This window comes from Manis javanica, chromosome 8 (genome assembly GCF_040802235.1).
Source record: "Manis javanica isolate MJ-LG chromosome 8, MJ_LKY, whole genome shotgun sequence".
NCBI lineage: Eukaryota > Metazoa > Chordata > Mammalia > Pholidota > Manidae > Manis > Manis javanica.
In genome coordinates this window covers 115,774,029-115,793,204 of record NC_133163.1, presented here as the reverse complement: position 1 = coordinate 115,793,204, position 19,176 = coordinate 115,774,029, and the positions used below count along the sequence as shown (strand labels likewise).

The 19,176-nt window shown below is 48.9% G+C and overlaps 1 protein-coding gene across 2 annotated transcripts in view; it reads right to left on the bottom strand.

The window, feature by feature from the left end:
- The window catches only part of SMAD3 (SMAD family member 3), a 115,625-nt gene extending 96,700 nt beyond the window's left edge, over positions 1 to 18,925 (bottom strand). Inside the window, exon 1 of one of the 2 annotated variants that reach the window (XM_017672538.3) lies at positions 18,180 to 18,925. In XM_017672538.3, the coding sequence (XP_017528027.1) occupies positions 18,180 to 18,385 (206 nt within the window). In that variant the 5' untranslated portion in view covers positions 18,386 to 18,925. The remainder of the gene's footprint in view (positions 1 to 18,179) is intronic. The other variant, XM_017672541.3, reaches the window with a different exon arrangement.
- Between the last annotated feature and the right edge of the window lie 251 nt (positions 18,926 to 19,176).

The following is a 19,176-nucleotide window of genomic DNA, read 5'->3' as shown; positions in this document are numbered from 1 at the left end:
TAGGGATGACTTCCCTGTAGGGAACCACGAACAACAGGGTGCAAACAGGAGTGTTTAGATGCTACAGCTGATGAGGTGGCAGGACACTGTCACACAAAGGCAGGGACCCGGAACAGCATGCATGTCTCCACAGCCCACTAGAACCCACGGGCATTGCCAAGGATCTGACACCAGGGTATGCCAGCATTGGCTGAAGCCTCTCAAGTGTCACGAAAAAGTGTGGGTGTGTGTAATGGCCTGTTTAATCCATTCCTGCCCCACCCCTGCCCTCTCCACCCCCACTTAGTGCTCTGAGTTTCCTGAGAAGAAATAACCAACAGATGGTCCCACTACTTCAGAGATGTTGAGAAACCACCGACCCAGAGATACAGGAGAACTAGGGCTCCAACCCTCAGGCCAACTGCTCGCCAGCAGCAGCTGTGACCACCAAACCAACACACTTCAGGACACTAGAACCTTTCTGTGTGCATGTGCTTTTTATGTTTTTTAAGCCGACCACTATCACTTTCCCTCAAAACAGGTGCCTGTAACACTGGACCACAGTTCTACATAAGATTTAGGGCTGTGATTCTCAATCTTGGTTACACACCAGAATCACCTGGAAACCTTCAAAACTGATTCCCAGGCCCTACCTGCAGAAGTTCTCAATTGACTTTGTTTGAGGTGTAGTCTGGGCATCAGAATTTTTATAAGCAGCCAAGATGGAGAACCTTCTATAGGGAACACAACAACCAAATGTGAACCACTAGGAAGCAGGAGACCCAGCTGCCGCAGCTCACCTCGAACCTCTTTCCGTCCTATCTTCTGGGAGCCCCAATCTCTAGCCCCTGGAATGTCTGTACAATGATCCAAAACTATCCAAATGAGTAACAGTCATTTCTTTGAAAGCAAGCTCAAGAAATAGAATTTCTTAAAAGTGGAAGAGACTTTACAATCCTGCTAAGCCAACGCTTCTGGTTTGTAGAGGAAAACCAGGGGCTGGAATAGGGAAGCAACTCACCCAAGGTCACGAAGCTGGTTCACAAGGAGCCAGGCCTAGAACCCAGGTGTTCCACCTCTGGGGCTCTCTTCTGCACACCACAGAGGAGCCCCATGGTGGCAGACTTCTGACAAAAGCAACGTCAAAGGAAAGCTCATTGCTTCCTTATTGTATGCTTTGAGCAGCCACCCCTGATTGCTTGTCTCTGGAAACTTCTGTCTCCCCACTGGCCATAAAACAACTGAAGGCAAAGATGGTGCTTCTCTTTAAAGATCCCTAAGCGCGCTGGTCAACTCGTAATCCTCAAAGAATATACTTGGTGGCTGGCTGCAGTTAATGGATAAAGCCATTAGCAAAGAAAAAAATTACCCCGGTTTTGAAAGGGCATTCTGTCGGGCTGTGGGTCTGAGAGACCAAAAGCCAGCAAGTGGGTTCTGGTTTCTTGTGGATAAGAGAGTACTGATTGTTGATTTCAAAATCTCTAACCAACCTGTGAACACGTTTCCCTTCCTTCCTGTTATTTTTGCAGCACCACGGCTGGAATGCAGCTGGTGCCGAGAAGCACGGGAAGCATGTGCGCTGAGCTTCAGGAAGAGCTCCTCTTTGCCGGCAGGCTGATTTCCCTAGCCCGGGAATAGGGAATAGACTCTCATCAGGTTCGCCTCGTCTCAACACAAGCCTGGAAGCGCCAGGAGGGCAGGAGTATGTATGACTGTCCAAACCCAGAGTGTATTTGCCACTCCTGGACCAGAGCTGCACCACCACCACCTCTAGAGATGCTCAGTAAATACCTGATGAATTAAACAAGATCACTAAGAAGGGACCCGTCATATGAAAATATAGATGTGTCCCCTGGAAAAATATATGCATCAAGAAAACAGCGAAAGGCAAGAAGGTAAGGAAGAGAGCACACAGAGAGGTGTTGTGAAATACTGGAGCTCATGTAGACGTCTGAGATTCTCTCAAGCCTGTCCTTTTGTAGATGCAAAAAGTGATAGCTAGAGAGGCCAAGAGGACTTTCCTGGAGTCATAAAGCCAGTCTCCAGATTGGCTCCAGAGCGGCCAAGAGGGCTCAGCCTCATTGGGTAATGATGACGCTGAGGCCCGGTGGGGGGAGGGGGGGGAAGATGGGAAGTGTGGATAAAATGAGAGTTCCTGTGGCCAGGATTCTCACCTGGCCGTGGTTGACTAGCTCACTGCACAGCCATGTGGGCAATACATGGCTGTTGACTCTATAAAAAGAGCTCCACCAAGTGCTCTGAGCACGACACGGTGGCAGGGCTGCAAGGCTGCAGGATTGCAGAGCAGAGGCTGGAGTGGTGGCAGCGGTGAGGACAGAGGCCCAGAGGACGGCTGTGCAGACAGAGGAGCCCAGAGGCAGAGACCGGCTTGCTGCATACAGACTCGCTCTAAGTGAATGGGATTCTAGTGACTGACCTGCCACCTGGAAATAAAGTTGGCTATAACCCTTTCACCCCAAAGAGCATTCTGCTGTCAATTTTCTTTGGTCACACTGAATCCATAGCGAACTTGCCTGGAGCTGAAACCCATTGGCAAGACAGAAGGAATGGCCCCAGGTCAGTTCCAGGGTTGCTGGGATGTTTGGGCATGGATGTCCACTGAGCAGCTGGAGCTGAGGGTCTCCATGGAGAACTACAGGTAAGGACGCCGACCCCACAAGGACAGCCAGGGGGAGGAGGAGAGGAGTTGCGGGTCTGAGTCAGGCCAGCTGCATAGAGCGAGGTCCAGCGTGTGGTTCGATTTTCTCCTCACTGAAGTTGAGGCCAACAGGCAAAAATAAAATAAAATACATAGTGGCCTAAAGATGACATTCAGAGAGATTCTTGGATCAAAGTCCCTTTGTGAGCACTGTTATTTCACCTCCTCCCAATGGTAACCACTTCCCACATGAGCCCCAGTAAGGCAACCGTGCAGCCCACAAGAGATAGAAATATGACCACACTTCCCTCCTATAAACAGGCGATGGTAAACATCTGAGACCACTGGTCCACACCGTGGTTAAACAAAGGGCTGGGGGCACCCTGGAATGGCTTTCAGGGCCTCCGTCTCCCCACATGCTGACTCTCCCTCCGTGAGTGGTGAACTTGGGCCATTAACTTCAGCTTCAACTGAAGCTACTCAAACAGAACCGGCCTCACACTGGGACAACTTAGTTGGGTTTCACGCCCAGGCTCACCTGGCCATTACTCCAGGGAACGCAAGAATTTTCAAGGCAAGTAGTTGCTTAGATTCCAGGCCTATGCTCAAAGGTGCCTGTCTGTGGGGAACCCCGCAAGGAGAGCAGGGAAACAAGTCATGTGTTTCCTGAAGTTTGCAATCCCCCCAACGCCCACCTCCTTGATTGGCGGTGGTGATAGATTTTTTTTTTTTCAATAAAAGCAAAAACTAACTCTTTCAATCAAGAAAGAAAAACAGGCAACCTCAAACATCTTTAATTCATTTTGAGATGTTCCCCAGGGTCCCGAGCAATCCCAGCTCCTAGGTCAATGGGGAAATAAAACATGGGGCTTTGGACAGGCTGTTTTCTCAGAATTGGAATGAAAAAGCATTGGAAGACCTGAAGCCAGTTATTAGCTGATGGTGATAGGAAGACGCCAGGGTATTCCCCATTCCATCAGAAAACAACAAAAACTACATAAACTGGCCAGCACTGTGTTTTTGACCACTAAACATTTATAAAATTCTTGCTTCTTTCTCTATATGCCTTCAGAGAAAGTTTCCAGCCAATTCAAAGCCAGTGAAATGCACAAAGACACAAAACATTCAATTAAACGGCACATGGTTTTGAAGCTAGAATACCGCAAGAACCTTTTAGAAAATTTCCCCTGGGGGCAGAAGGTTCTTAGCTCCCTACCCCGCCCCCACTTCATACTCCAGCTCTAGCTGAATAAAATACTATGTACTTTATTTTACTTTAAAATACTATGTACTTTAAAATACTATGTACTTTATGTACTATGTATTTTATTTTATCTTCATTTTGTCAATAGGAAAACAGGACTGGTGGAGATGTGGAGACAGAAATGTGAACTGCCTGAAAGGACCTGGCTTGGGTTGTAAAATATGTTGTCCTCTGGCCTGGCTTTTGGACACTCTGAGGGTCTCCTCTGGGAGGCATACTTGGAGTTGTCTCCCTGAGCCCCAGTTACACACCCTTTCCAATGCAGCCCTGGAGGAATGGTCCACGCCACCCTGTCAGATGGTCTGAACACAGTTACATAACTGTTTCTCCATCTTGTCTGGACTACAAGCTCCATGGGGGCAGAAACTGGTCTCTACCTGGCTTACTACCATAACCTCGGAAATTAGTAAGACATCAGAAAGTGTTCAGGAGTCTACTAGGAGAAGAAGGAAAAACAACAATCCACAAGTATTAACTGAAATTTACTAAGTGCCTAACACAGTACTAAGTACCATAATAAGTCAAAGAAAATACCCCGGTCCTTGACTTCAAGAGGTTTATTACCCATTATTTCTGCCATTGACTGCATGTGACACAACACTGGCCAATGAGGTACCAGGAGGCATTTGGGCAAGGTTTTCTTCCTGGAGAAGCAGCCTTTTATGCCCCCTGGATTCAGCTATGTAAAGAGAGTGATGCCAGGAGCATCTATGCCCAGTCACTAGACCAGGAGGTGTCAAGTTTGAAGACAAAAGCCATTAGGCTGAAGATAGCAGAGCGAAAGATGGAGGGCTCCCGAGTCCTTGCTGATGCCTGAAACCTCCCTGCCTCGATTTCCTAGGGAAGAACACACACCGCCACACTGTTGAAGCTGTTAGTTGAATTTTCAGGTTGCTTGCAGCCACAAGCATCCTAATACAGTAAGCCTGGCCCCTGATACAACCTATGGGATGGATCAGAGAGGGAAGGGGCCGATGGCTCACTGCAGCATCCAGGCATGAGGGACCCACGGCCTCCACTGCAGAGGACAGGGTGGTAAGGGGCAGAAGAGCTAAAACTCAAGAGACACAAAAGCAGATTCCAGTCTTACCCACAAGATGGCCTAGAGAGTTCCATGAAGCCCAGGGCCCACTTCCCACGATGACTCTCTGATGAACTGGAACATAAATAATTAATACTGCCTGTTCATACTCATCCACACACATGCTTCCTTGTGTCTGCGGGGTGAAAAAAAAAAAAAGGATGGGGTGGGGAATGCATCTGTTCTATTTATAAGACACGGCACAGCCACAAAGGACAACGACCAACGCACCGCAGTATCAGCTGAAGTTTTCCGTACAAGTGCCAAGTCCAGCTTGAATTTACATTTCGCTTTTCTCAGCCTGTAACTGGTCCTCTGTCACTCCCGCTGCTCTCCTTGGGGCTCCTCAGAGAGGGCCTCAACCACGGCAACCATTTAGTTATAACACAGAGGACTCAAGCCCTTCTCCAGACTTGGGACAAGAGAAGAAGGCTGAGGCCTGGGCAAGCACAGAAACAGATCCTGAGAACATTAAGCAGGAGTGAAACAGCTCAAAGCCTTTCCGTGTTGTCTACAGAATTCCATGGGCAAAGGGGGTTATTCGGGGCCACGTGCTTCACAGCGGTCCTGGCACATTCCATGCATTGACCACAATCAAAGAGAAAGAAAAGGCATGCTTGCTGTTATTTTTAATTCCTTCCTCAATGCCTTCCAAAATTCTTCAGCAGAAGATTATCCACTTAACTTCCACCAGCTCCCAGCCCATAGAATCTTTGAGGCCTCAGCTAAAATGGAACAGAGGGTAGGAGAGGTCAGCTCACAGATAAAGTCTCTGCTCCTGGCCAAAAAACTTCACCAAAGTTGCACCGGGTCTGGTGGCATCTCCTGGATTTCATAGGGACATGGCCTGATGAGGATGTAGACATTCTAAAGCCAGGTGAATGCCCTACCATGCTCTCACTCCCACCCCAGCAGTCCCTGACGCATCCACCTCCACCCCCCACCTCTCTCCTCCTGCCTCCAGAGCAGCCATCAGCAGAGCCAATGTTCCCAATTAAGTAAGCTTGAACGCTAACTTCACTAAGTTAGATTATCTCTCAAGTCTCATCCAGTTTCAAATTACCATGTTGCCAACTTGCTGAGTGACCTTAGGCAGGTCACTTCCCTTACAGTAGCGTAATTCAGCAGCCCTCACACTTTAGCGGCGGCACATGGACTGGTTGATCCAATCCTCCTGGTTACCACGGTCAGGTATCGCGGTCAGCGGCACAAAGGCAGCATGACTATTTACTCAGGTTTGCCGCCCGCACAGTCCAGGTTTATGCCCACTTTCTGGCCATAATTAATAATAGCACTGACCCTTTTCACCCTTAAAAATGCCCTTTCGTTCAATAAGTTATATAGTCACCCTAGATTCCAGAAGGGGTAGAGCACTGGAGGCAAATCCAGCCCCAGCTCCCATCATGAGACCTAAAGCGACTCACCTAAGTGAGTTCATGGACTTTCGCTTGAGGATGAGAAGGGCAGTCCTTTCTCAGAGAGGGCAGAGACAACCGGGGTCAGCAACCAGAGACCTGACTTGGGATTCCTGTCTCACTGCTGACATGCCCAAAGCCTCAGGCCCCTCCTCCACAAACATGCTGACTCATCCTTCCCAGAGTACTGCCCACGGGTAGCAATAATCAGGTAAGCCATGCCCTGCCCTGGTGCCTGGCCTACAGTTGGTAGTCAGTCCACACGGCACATACCAAGAGCACTGCTAGGTGAGAGACCTTAGGTGACTGGCCACAGGTCCACACAGCTGACCCAAACCCTGGGTCAAGACCAAGACCATCATCCCACCTGCGCTTTTGGCCCCAGGCCCCAGAGCATGCATGCTGAGTTCCCATTCCTGTTGAATTTTGTGCACCATTTATGGTTTTCTCTAAGGTCTGTATAATAATCTGGGTATGAACCTGTAAGCCTTAATCCCACCTGTGTCAGAAGGGGTTTTTAGCATACTAGAGAGTTGCAGTTCATAAAGAAATAATAGGTGACACTGTATAATATTTTACAGTGTGCAAAGTGCTTTGAATGCATAGCTCATCTAAGTAAATAACTTCAATAATCCTACCAAGGGAGGTATCATTTCTCCCATTTTACTGACAAGGCAGGAGTCACTAAAGCAGTAAGTGGAGGAGCAGGGATTTGAACATGGATCTCCTGAATGTAAACCCAGAGCCTTCCACTGCCGCATGCTGCCCCTTCAGAAACAGGTCTCTGTCAGTCTCTTCAAAAATGGTCCACGGACTAGAATCAGTCTATGGACATATAACTTTGTCTTCTAGAAACCTATAAACTTAAATTAACAACAAAAAAAGCTTATTCTAACCAGATAAGGTAAATTGTATCTAATCCCTCAAAGGTTAACATGATTTGTTTGCTCTCGGTGATAAAATAAATGAACAACACTGACTTATACAGACCTCTTTACTCCCTTATTAAAGAATATAATGTGTTTTTAATACACATTTATAGTATTCTGTGAGTCTACAATAGAGAGTTTAGGTATTTTGGCTGATTGCAGTGTGCTCTGGAATTGGAAAGTCTGGCCTAGATGATCATCAATGAAGAAATTAAAAACACTGTCCAGAGACATTCCACATAAAGGCACTGTGCCAGGCGCTGGGAAGACCCAGAGAGAGGCCAAGACCTGATCTCCAGGCCTTTGCTCAGGGAGACCAGGTATCTGCATGGAGCCAGGCAACACTCAGCTTAGTTTCCCAGGGAATCCATGTCAAGAGGCTGGCATGACTCACCGGCTAATTACCTGAACACTTGGGCTCCCAGAGCTCTCCTGGCTGTACAATTCGTCTTCTCTGCTGATAGCCAACAAAACACTTTTTTCACCCTGGTCCAGACATAGCCTAAAGCTGTCCACATGGTGGTGTAAGGGATTATGACTCTGACCTGGATAATTCAATCAGAAAACCTGCTGCTACCAGCTACGGGGTGGGGGAGGAAATGAAACACGCACAGATCGGTGGCTTTAGCCGTGCCGCTTCCCTACTTTAAAACCTCCTGGGCGCTCACAAAACACCAAGTTTGGCCGCCTGAAGCCCTTGGCGACATCCTTTTCCGATTCCCCTCTGGCCACCCTGAGCCGCCCTGCCTGCCCCAGACACCAGGTCCTTCCACACTCCGTCTGGCCAGGGCTCCATGTAGCCTTCACCTCACTCCCATACTCCTGTCCATCCTCGGGGTTCCACCTCCTCTGTGAAGCCTTCTGAATCCCCCAGAAAGACAGTGTTCTCCCTCTAGGCTCCCAATCCACACTGTGCTTGACTTTTACTAAACTGTCTTTCCTGTGAGTCCACTGTGATTGTGGTCACTGTGTCCCTTCTTGCCTCTGTGCAGTTAGAGATAGAACTTCATCTCTACATCTCTGTACCCCTGAGGCTCCAGCACGCAGTCAGTGCCCAATAAATGTACCCAACAAACAAATGTACTACTAGCTGGACAGCTCTCTGCTCTACTCTTTAGATGGACAACTGCGACACCTATCGCTTTCTGCCTGAGCTGCGTGGGTTCAAGGTGAGGGAAGTCAGCCCCTGAGGAAGTTCCCCAACTCTGTCCATATAAAGGCACCACCTGGGCTGGGCCTCAGCTGTGGCTATCCAGATGGTGCTAAAAACAGGCCTGCCCCTACCACGGGTGGGTCCACCAGCAAGAGTACATATGAAGGCCCACATACCACATGTCACATTTAAAGACAGAAATCAAAGTCACAAACTAATAAATAGAATATGTTCTTTCCTCCTACCCTCACAAATACCTTAATACAACCTGGAAGGCCAGGTTTGAATTTAGAGTTCTCTGACCCCTTGGTTTCCCTTTGGTTTCATAATGGAATGTGATAATCAAGAAGAGCTGGTCCCAAATCCCAGGCCACCCCCAGCAACACTGCATGCTTACAGGGGCTCCATGCACACCCATGCAGACACCACAAATCTGAAATCCATCCTACTCCTCCATCCCCCTGCCGGGAACACCTTGTCAGCCCTCGGGCCCACCACAGGTACACACTGTCCATGGCCGCCACAGTTCACCCTTCCTTAAGCAGATAGGCCTGGGGAAGAGGCCCGCATGGGACTGAGAAGCAGGCCCGAGACTCCTGGGGCAAGGAACCACAGGATCAAGGCCCAGAGTGTGGTCTGGAAGGAGATGGCGCAGGCTCTAGATGGCCCATCCTTTGGCCCGACAGCTCTGCACCATGAGAGGGAGCACGTCCAAGAGGGCCAAAGCACGTTCTCTAAGCATGAAGTCCTCTCCTGTACACACCTGAAGGGGCCACGGGCACCATTACTCATGGCCAGGTCATTTCAAAGCCATGGGTTTCCGGTGTTGACCATTTTCCCTTGACAGCCAAGCTAACGGGTGAGGTGGAACTGCTTTCCAACCAGGCCTCAAAAAAACACCAGCAACAATAGACATCATGCACTTCCACACACTTACGGGCAGGCTATCGGTGACAGGCACATGAGTCACAGCATTTCTCCTTTGGGATCTTACCCATCCCCCGCCCCAGGAGCACTGATTCACCAAAGTTTGTTTTCAATACTATTATTTTTAGTCAGCCAAACAATTTTTAAAATGACAATAGAGAAGGTGGGGGGAGGGCGGAACCACTTACGAGTATGAGCTGGTTCTCTTTCAATAGGCTGCCAAGCCCTAAATCCACAAGGGGCACGGCTGTATGCTCTTGGTGTGCATGCTTTGGAGGTAGATTGTTACTACATAAACTGAGGTTCTCCAAATGGTGAGCTCTGAGGGCAAGGGATGGGGTGGGGGTGGGGGGCTGGGCAGGGTACCCTGCTGGAACTGATCAACACCATCAATCCTTGAAAAGGACAATAGAGTGTTTACTGAGCACCTACTATATGCTGTAGATGCACCTGCAGACATTGACCAAGTGCGGGATCTATCTTACCTCATTTGGGTTGATTCATGTGAGGTGGGGGCCCCATTCCCATTTCACAGATGAGGAAACAAGGGCTCAATAACGGAAGCAAATGTGCCCAAGGTTGCCACGTGGCTGGCAACTGGCAGACTCCAACCCAGCTCTGTCAGACCCCTCAAGGCCTTTGCTGCCAAGTTCTTCCTGTCTACCCGTGCCCGCTCCCTGCTCCCAGGTTTTATTTTAAGAATCTGTTTAGGTAGAGATAAACAGCTACACACAAAATTTAAAGGGGTAGCAGAACAAAGCAATTCACCCTGCCCTCCCACGCACACAGAGAAATAAGGTTCACCTTCAGTCTGAATTCAGTGAGGGTGAGAGAAAGTGTACAGCGGGAAAGATTCGAAGCTAAAGGAAAAACCCAGTTTCCATCATCAGCGACTGCTTTTGGCCACTTGTAACTACTCAAAAAGTCCTTTCTGAATTCATTACTCCACATTTGGGCTTAGCCCAGAGGTGATTTTTTAAGGAAAAAATGCCTTTTGGCACTTTGAGCTGTGACAGCGTAAAAACAGACCTTTAAAAAACACACACCCAAAAAGCATTACTATTTTCAAAAGTCCAGTCTAAAAGAAAAAAAAAAATGGTGACACCTCAGAGCTACAACTTGGCTTGGCAGTTTGTGATGCAACACTTTGCTGCAAAAGCAACCAGATTTATAATTCTGTAGGTTTCAAAGGCAAACCCTTACACAGTGTTTCTTAAACAACAGTCCAGTCCTAAACTCCCAGCAAACATTCAGGAGAAAAACTGGCCAGAGGCAAGCAGGGAGAGCCATATGATACAGAAAAAGGACTATTGGGGGAAATACTTTTCATTTTCTAGCTGGAGTTTAAACTTGTAACCTCCATGCTGTCCAACAAAAGGTGCATGCTTATGCAATAAAGGATAGCCTTGCTTTATACAGATGCTTGAAAATAAATAAAGGAAGCTTCCCGGGTAAACTCTGACATGAGCAAACATTTTCCACAGGTATCATCTGTAATGCCTACTTCTTACGTTTAAACATTTTTAGGCATTTGTGGTCATTAGTTTAAGTAAACTTCCTGCTCTGAGAATATCCAAAAATAGCAACAAAGGAAGAAAAATTGTTTATTGCATCTCAAGACACACAGCCTCCACATCTTTATCCTAGTATTTAGTTATTTTTATATCCCTTTGTAGTTAAATTCACTGAACGAGACTCACAGCGTAAGGGAGAGGCAAGAAACAGAGACAAAATAACCAAAATAAATGACTGAATTGGTTTTATATATTCATTTACATATGTCAATTGGCACAGGCTGATAGGGTCTTAGGACATTAATAGTTAAAAAGATCTGTGATTCCCTGATCAACTGGACATCGGCAACTGGGAGCTTCTAAAAATGCTTGCATGAAAACCACTTTAGAGTTAGAAAGGCCCTCCAATAAAGTTTATCTCATCTACTTTCCAGTTGAGCATATCTGAGGCCCAGAGAGGTTAAGTGACTTGCCCCAGGCTACACAGCTAATCAGAAACAGAGCTAAGTTTAGAACTTATCCAGGTCTGCTGATTCCTGCCTCCCAAATGACACCAAAAACCTTGTTTATAACTAAGTTTTCTTTGACAGCATTTAAGAGAAAAGAAAGGTCTGCTAAACAAACTTTAGCCTAGTCCAGAATTAGCCAAAGTTCTTAATTAATAGGCTTCTACTATGTTTTCATTTTAAACTGAATCTCTCTGTCAAAACATTCTGCAGCAGTGTGCCACTGTGGCAGGCTGTGGTTTACAGGAGAGGCCTCAGATAATCAACGGCAAGAGTGCGGCTTGTGCCACAGATTTGTTAATTATGTCAAAAACTGTTAATTTTGTCAAAACAAAGACTAATGTTACATACACACACGCACTAATACACACAAACTACCTTTGTCAGGAGTCAATAAACTTCAGAGCTGGGGCAGTCTGGCACTCTGGTACCAACAAAGCAGTATTACAAATTAACTATGTGAACACATATACTACTATTCCAACTCCAAAGAATCCGTGTTGGCAGCCAGTAGACTAGAAGCTACAAGAGGGCGGGGTGGGTGACCGCCTCGTTGACTCTCTTGTCCCTGACACCTAGCACGGGGTTTGGCTTCAGGTAGGTGTACTGAAGGGAGCATAAACATGAACCTGGCAGTTCTTTTGAGATCTTTGTTCTACAACCTGGAATAGGATAAAATTAGAAACCAAATTTCTGTGGGGTGGAGTTCATACAGTTCTGACCGTTTCCAGGAACCACTGTGCTTGAAGGCTCCGCGGCCCAGGGACGGGTCGGTGGTCAGTTGATGAACCCTGCCCTCCTTAGGGAAGAGTCAGTCCCATCCCCCACTGCACCAGCTACTCACTGTCGGCCAAAGGCTGGTAAATCTCCCAGCCCCTGGGTGCTCAGCAGGCTGCCTTCACTAGCATCCTTTCTGGGCAGTTCCCTTCCCAGCCAACCAATACTATCAGAAATGGATTTGGGAAAGAGGACGGAGTTGAGTTTTTTCTTTAAATAGGTCAGTACATCAAAGGAGACAAGGACAAATGTTACTTGGGACTAATTCATGAGCCTTGTTGATTGAGAATGCTGCATTCCAGCTTGGAGAACTTAACTGCACTTACAGGAGGATGGAAGAGAGATGGATAAAAAAGGTGGGAGAATAAGGTAATGGTAATAAAGTCTGATTTCAATTTTGAAAGCAAGCAGTGTTTGGTCCTGTTTATTTCATAAAAGAGCTCACGCAGAATAATGGCTGTATTGTGCATCAACTGGCATTAAAATCTCCTAATAAATTAACAAGTGAAAATTAATGGTCGCTCAAGTCCTTTAAATAGTGTTAATTTTATTTCCATTAAAATAATACAGCAATTACAAGTTTACATTATTAAACCAATATTTATTTTTCAAAAAACTCATTTTAATTGGATTCCAGATATGATAAGCTTGAATCAGATTCTCTCAATTTCATCAGCTTCTTGCATTTCTCATCAGAACTAAATGACTACCATATTCATTTTTTTCTGTCATTAGAATTGTCATTTAAATTTTTATGTCCTTCAAGTAGTGACTCTGTGGCATCGTACTATACTGATGGACAGTGACTGCAATGGAGTATGGGCGGGACTCGATAATATGGGTGAATGTAGTAACCACATTGTTTTTCTTGTGAAACCTTCATAAGGGTGTATATCAATGACATCTTAATTAAAAAATAAAAATAGAACTTTACGTCCTTGCAATAACTTTTAAACATATATTATTCAAAGCTCTTAGGTCTAATCAGAAACTCAGGCTTATAGGATCTATTTTCAGCAAGTGTTAACCAGAGAAATGAAAAGCTAGATGACACCAAAGCTCTGAAATTCTAAGTATCCACAATCATTTTCAAGTTGTCTACTTTTTATCAGCATTCTGTTATACTGAGCTAATATATCCAAAGTCACTGTTCCCACTGAGGGAACTTGAATTTCAGGTTTGCAATACTAAATTACTTTTTACTTCAAAGCGAGAACATTTTATGGTGGGGTAAATACTGCACACTGGTCACTGGTCCTTGGGTGCAGGCTCTAAGGTAAATTCTTAGCAGTGCTCTAGTAAAAGGTAGAAGGTAAAGATGTCCTCATTCTTATAGGCAACTATCACCACATACCCAAAAGTTCAAATGATCATACTGTGGTCCAGAAACTTCCTTCAGATAATAACTCCTGTCCTCATTTTATTTTTCCACCTCACACCAACCCGTCTCCTCCTCCCACAGAATTAACCATCTGTCTGCCAGGCCCCTGGGCACTTTGTACATTCCCTGGTTACAGCTCATGCTCTATATCTTTGGGTAAGTCTGTCTCCTGCTCTGGACAGACAGCCCCTTGAGAACAGGTGCCCTGCCTTACTCATCATAGTAGATATTTAATAAATGATTGAATAGTTTCCTAATGAATAAATGATACATACAGAAGGCTAAACATAATACATGTCTGACAGCCTCTCTTGATTTTACAGTTCCACAGGCACAGACATAAGGTAGAAGGTAATCTTGATTTTACAGGTGCAAACATAAAGGCTCTGGGACATTAAGTGAACTCCTAAATTCATCCAAATATTAAAATGGCAAGACCCAGGACCTGAATTCTGTGCTTTTTCTGGAGAAAAGAAATCGCTGCCATTATCCTATTTTCTAACATAGTGACTTTTACAATATTTAAACGGAACATCATAGTCCCACCTCCCCCAAATACACCAGAGCTCACATTTCCTCTGATGACTGGAAATAAGAAAGAAACAGTAATTAGACAAGAAAATAATGCCCTAGTAATGTTTGTAATGTTTCCCTTACTGCAGTGTAAGGTCCTCACAGGCAGAAGCCATCTCAAATTTATCTCCCCATTGCCTGGAATACTGACTCAGACATGAGAAGGGGCCAATGAATATCAATGACTCAACAAAATCCAACCCTGTACTATGTGATTAGGAATTGTGAGCAAGGCACTGTCTGCAACATGCACGGGCCCAAACATTCAACCCCTAGGTGCAAACAGCAAGCTCCAAGGTCCCAAACGTCAAGGGAACATCAAGTGGCTCCTAGGTTCTACCACAGATCTAAGCCACTCCACCATCAGCTACCAGTGTCTGTAGGTCCCTTCTCTTCCCAGGCCCTGTGTGGAACTCCCTAATCAGTATTAACAAGAGAAAAGAGAGGATGGGCCAGCCAGCTTCCTGGCAGCTGGGAGTGGGCTTGCTTCCAATAGGCCACACAAGAATGGTACTCTGAGCAGCATCAGAGAGAGGTGAGAAGCTGGGAGATGCTGAGATCGAGAGCATAGTAAAGAGGCCACTCCTGCAGGCTTGGTAACAGATAGGTCCCCAGAAGTCGGAGGAAGGAGTGTTAAAGCTGAGAATCTTTTCCCTTTCTCCCTAAATTGAGAAAGGCTGGCAAAGGCCAGGAAGGTAAGGGGAAGAGGCCATGTTAAAAGAACACATGCATGGAGAGGGAGGAGACAACATGTGTCAGACCTGGCATGTGGTTCAATTACCCATTTTCCTCTGGACTCGGGGCTTTGACACAAGAAAGCCCAAACTCCCTTCCAAACAAACCAGGCCTTAAGCTTGGCCCAGCTCCCAACAACTGGGCCACGGCACAGATCCCACAGGTGGAAGCACAGGTTATCAGCGTCCATCAGAACAACCATTTTTAAGTGTGCCTGGCTCCTCATTACTGACAAAGGATGCACACACCTTCTCTGCCCCTCTGTGGCAAAATACTGTGACTCCATTCTTATAAACTGGCCAGGAAGATACCTGCAGCTTTACTCAGGTACTCAAGCAGGTGACAAGCAAGATGCTGTTATACAACTTGTCTAAGTTCTGCCCATCCTGCCAGGCCTTGGAGTCTGCTGACAGCCCCTCGGTTGGTGTATCCGAATCAAACTTACGATTTCCTGGCCACCCATCTCCTATATTCTTGTATCAGTGAGCCTGTAGCACTCTAGCTCTCCTGATCACTGAGACAGGTTAGAGCTGGTGTAACAGAGAAGAGGTATGTGGTCTGGAACGCCCCAGTATACGGCTATAATTGCCAAATGGGGCCATTGCTGTTTATGATTACGTATTGGCCAAAACATGAATGTCAAAATCTCCTTAGACTGAGGGCTCCTTAAACCCCAAGGTCCAGTGCTTGCTAAGTACTTTTAAGCACCCAGTGCCCCACCCCACCCCCACCCCCACGCAGTGGGACGACTAGGTTAAACATTTCCTAGTTATAAAAGGCAGGGTGGAGAGAGCAATTTGACAAGTAACCCCACAATCTATGGGGCTTAACAAGCACACTGATATCACTAGCATGAGGCCAGCTAGCCACATCCCCAAGATGTGGCCTTTAGTTTTCTGCCCACAATCCAAACACTAGCAGCTGTTGCCACGGGAGACAAGGTGACCCAGAGGCGTGGGCACAAGACCCAGGGATGGAAATCCATTTTGTCTGGATCCACCCAAACAACTGGGTTTCCCCCACTGAGAAAAGGTGAAAAAAAAAATCCGCCCTTAGCAGTAGGCCCTTTCCGGGCAGGTCGGAGATGCCCCACGCCTAGCAGTCATGAGAAGGCCAAGGGCAAGTTAGCTTGAACTCTCAAAAACATTGAAAGCATTCATATGCTTCTGGCCTTGGGGGATTTGGAAGAGGAAAAAGCCAGCCAGAGCTCTGCTTCCCCAAAGGGCACACTCCTACCAAGGCAAGGCAAAGCAAGACCTTTCCTCCAAGCTGTCAGCAGCACAAAGACTGAACAGCAGCCATAGCCACCTTACCAGCAAAGACCCACAGCCTGCTCCCCACACCAGCTAATAGTGCCCTAGTAGTCAGCAAAGAACGCCTTCAGACCCATCAACGCAAAGAGCAGCTCAGCTCGGCCACTAGGAAAAAGGAACCCATGGGGTCACAACCCCACCTCTACCATGTCAAGTCCTTACATCTCTCTCCTCCAAAGCTTTGCAAACTTCAAAAATGAGACTAACTGCCTCTCTATTAAGCCTACCGGCCCTGTCTATTTTCCAGGAGTTTCTTTCTTGATCTCATTAAAACCATGTGAAAGTGCTTTGAACACTGTAAAACACTTTATGCAGCTACTTGTTTTATAATTGGTGCCATTTTTTTTTCTATTTCAAGGCATAAAGTGCTAGTCCTCAGTGTGCCCAGGCAAGAAAAAAGGCAGGTTTTGCCAACGCCTCCCCAGGCAGCAGAAGTATATCGCTCATTCACCAGCCCCCTCCCCTACAAACACCGGAATAAGTAAGAATTAAGAACCAGAGCTGGGACCACAAGCCAGGGCTCACCAATCATCACAACACACCACCTCCTCTGAAGTCAACTCTGGCTCCTGATCACACACCCAGAGCACACTTACTTCCCAGACAGCACACTGCCTTCCCTCTCCCTTTAGTGACTGGATCCGCCCAGTTACCCAAAAAAAAAAAATTATTATTTTTTAAGTCAGCACTCCCACCATATGTGGCATTTATTTCCAGAGGAGGCCTGTCCTGGGTTCCTGTGGACAGATGTTGCTTTGTGCCTGCCTGACACGGCTGGCAGCCCCCGTACAGCTGCCCCAAGCAGGTGGCCACGGTTGGAGTCCGCTCCTGGCCCAGGAGCAAAGATGACAATCTCTGCGGGGCTCAGGCCCTGGAAACCCTCTACTCCTTTCTCTGAGGCCTGGGACCCCAAAGACACCCCCCACCACACATTGCCTTGGTGTAGAATCAAACTTTAAAGGGGACTGAGTTGAAGACAGGAGGCCAAGGTTCCCCCCCACCCCCACACACACACCAATTCCCAGCGAGGGGTGTCTAAGCTAAGAAAAGGCCCAGGGAAGTGGAGAGAAGTCACTGACCCCTTCTATCGGCCATCTGTGAGCTCCCGCCTGACCTAGCTAGTGCGATGTGGAGCATAAAGGCGGTCCAGACAGATGGCAAAGCGCTTTGGGAAGGAGTGCTCTGCAGGAATGCGAGCACCGATGCGAGGCCCACTTTGGGGTGCGCTTTGTTATCTCATCAGCTCCAAGCTCCCTCTTTTCAGCATCTACCCGCAATCTCAGACCAAAAGACCGAAATACTGTGACGAAGGCGGGGGAGAGGCCCCTACTCTCTGCCACTTGTCTCTCATTTGAAAGTCAGAGCATTGCTCTGCAACTAAAGTGCGTGTGTGCGGAGGGGGCGGGAGACTGGCACAAGCGAGTCTAAAAATACTCGATAAAAATGCTAATCCCGAAGGCAAAGAGAGAAGGAAGAAGGAATCTGTCAATCACGAGGCTCCCGCTCCTCACCCACAGTCCCAGCTGTACGGACTGCATTCCTGCTGAGGAGGAAAGTGGAGAGGCAGGACTGAAGAAAAGAAAGGGAGAGACACCACCACCTCCACGAGCGCGGGCCGCGGGGGCGGGAGGCGGCGGCGGAGGAGGGGCTCCGGCCGGCGGAGCCGAACAAAGCGGGCCTCAACTTCTAGCCCGCAGCTCGCCGGAGCGGGGGCGGCCACTGCCAGAGGCACCCCACTTGCCCGGAGGTGAAAAGCCAATGTGCGGTCTGGAAGTGAGAGTGCCGCGTGGAAGCCCCAGGCTCTGAATCTTTGCAAATTCAGAGGTTTTGTTTGGGGTCCCCCTACGCCTGCCGGTCCGCGCTCCCGGCCCCCCAGTACGTACACACACACACACACACACACACACGCTCACTCCTGCTCCAACCCCGCACGGTCGGCCCCACCGCGCCCCCGGGGTCGCCGGGGCCCCCACCTGGGGATGGTGATGCACTTGGTGTTGACGTTCTGCGTGGTGATGGCCTTCTCCAGCTCGTCCAGCTGCCCTGTCTTCTTGAGCTTCTTGACCAAACTCTTGACCGCCTTCTCACACCACTTCTCCTCCTGCCCGTTCTGCTCGCCCTTCTTCCAGCCCAGCAGGCGCTTCACGATCGGGGGCGTGAAGGGCAGGATGGACGACATGGCTGGGAAGGGCGCGCGGGCGGCGAGGGGCGCCCCCGGCGGGGCTGGGCTCGGCGGGATGCCGGGGGCGCAGAGGGGAGCTCCTCCGGAGCCGGCCGCGGCCACCCAAACTTCGCCTCAACTCTCGGTGAACTTGCCGGTGCTCCGGGCCGGGCCGCGGCGCTGCAGCCTGCGGGGCTCGGCGCGCCGCCCTGCGCCCCGAGCAGCTCCCACGGCGGGAAGAAGGACGGCGGGGAGGCGAGCGGGCGGAGAGCAGCGGCGCGGGGCAGGAGAGGCCCCGGGCGCGGGTCGGAGGCGGCGGCCGCGAGACTCGGAGTGGCAGAAGAAAGTTTGGGTTTCCGCACGGGGTAGCTGTTTGGGTGCCGCCTCCAGGAAGGAAAGGCCAACCCCCAGCCAAACTTTGCTCGCCTCGTTCGCTTTGATGCGCAGATCCCTCCGCCCCAGCAGCCTCGCCTCCCCGCCGCCCTCCTCCTTCCCGGCACACTCGCCCGCTCGCTCGCGCGCTGGGCTGGCCCGGGGCGTGCGCCGCGCTCCCGCTCCCGCTCCCGCCCGCTGCCAGTCTGTGTTTCATGCAAATCCGCGTGCAGCCTCCTTTCCAAGCGCTGTCACCGCCCCCTTGCCGCCGGGGCTCCCCGCCTCCTCCCCCGCGCCCCGCCGCCTCCTCCCCCGGGCGCCCTGCCGGCCCCCGGCCTCCGGGAGGGCGCCCGGCCTTCCCCCGCCGGCGCTGAGCACGCCCACGTGGGCGACCGGGGACCGCGGCGGCCCTGACTTGAACGCGCAGGACCCCGCGC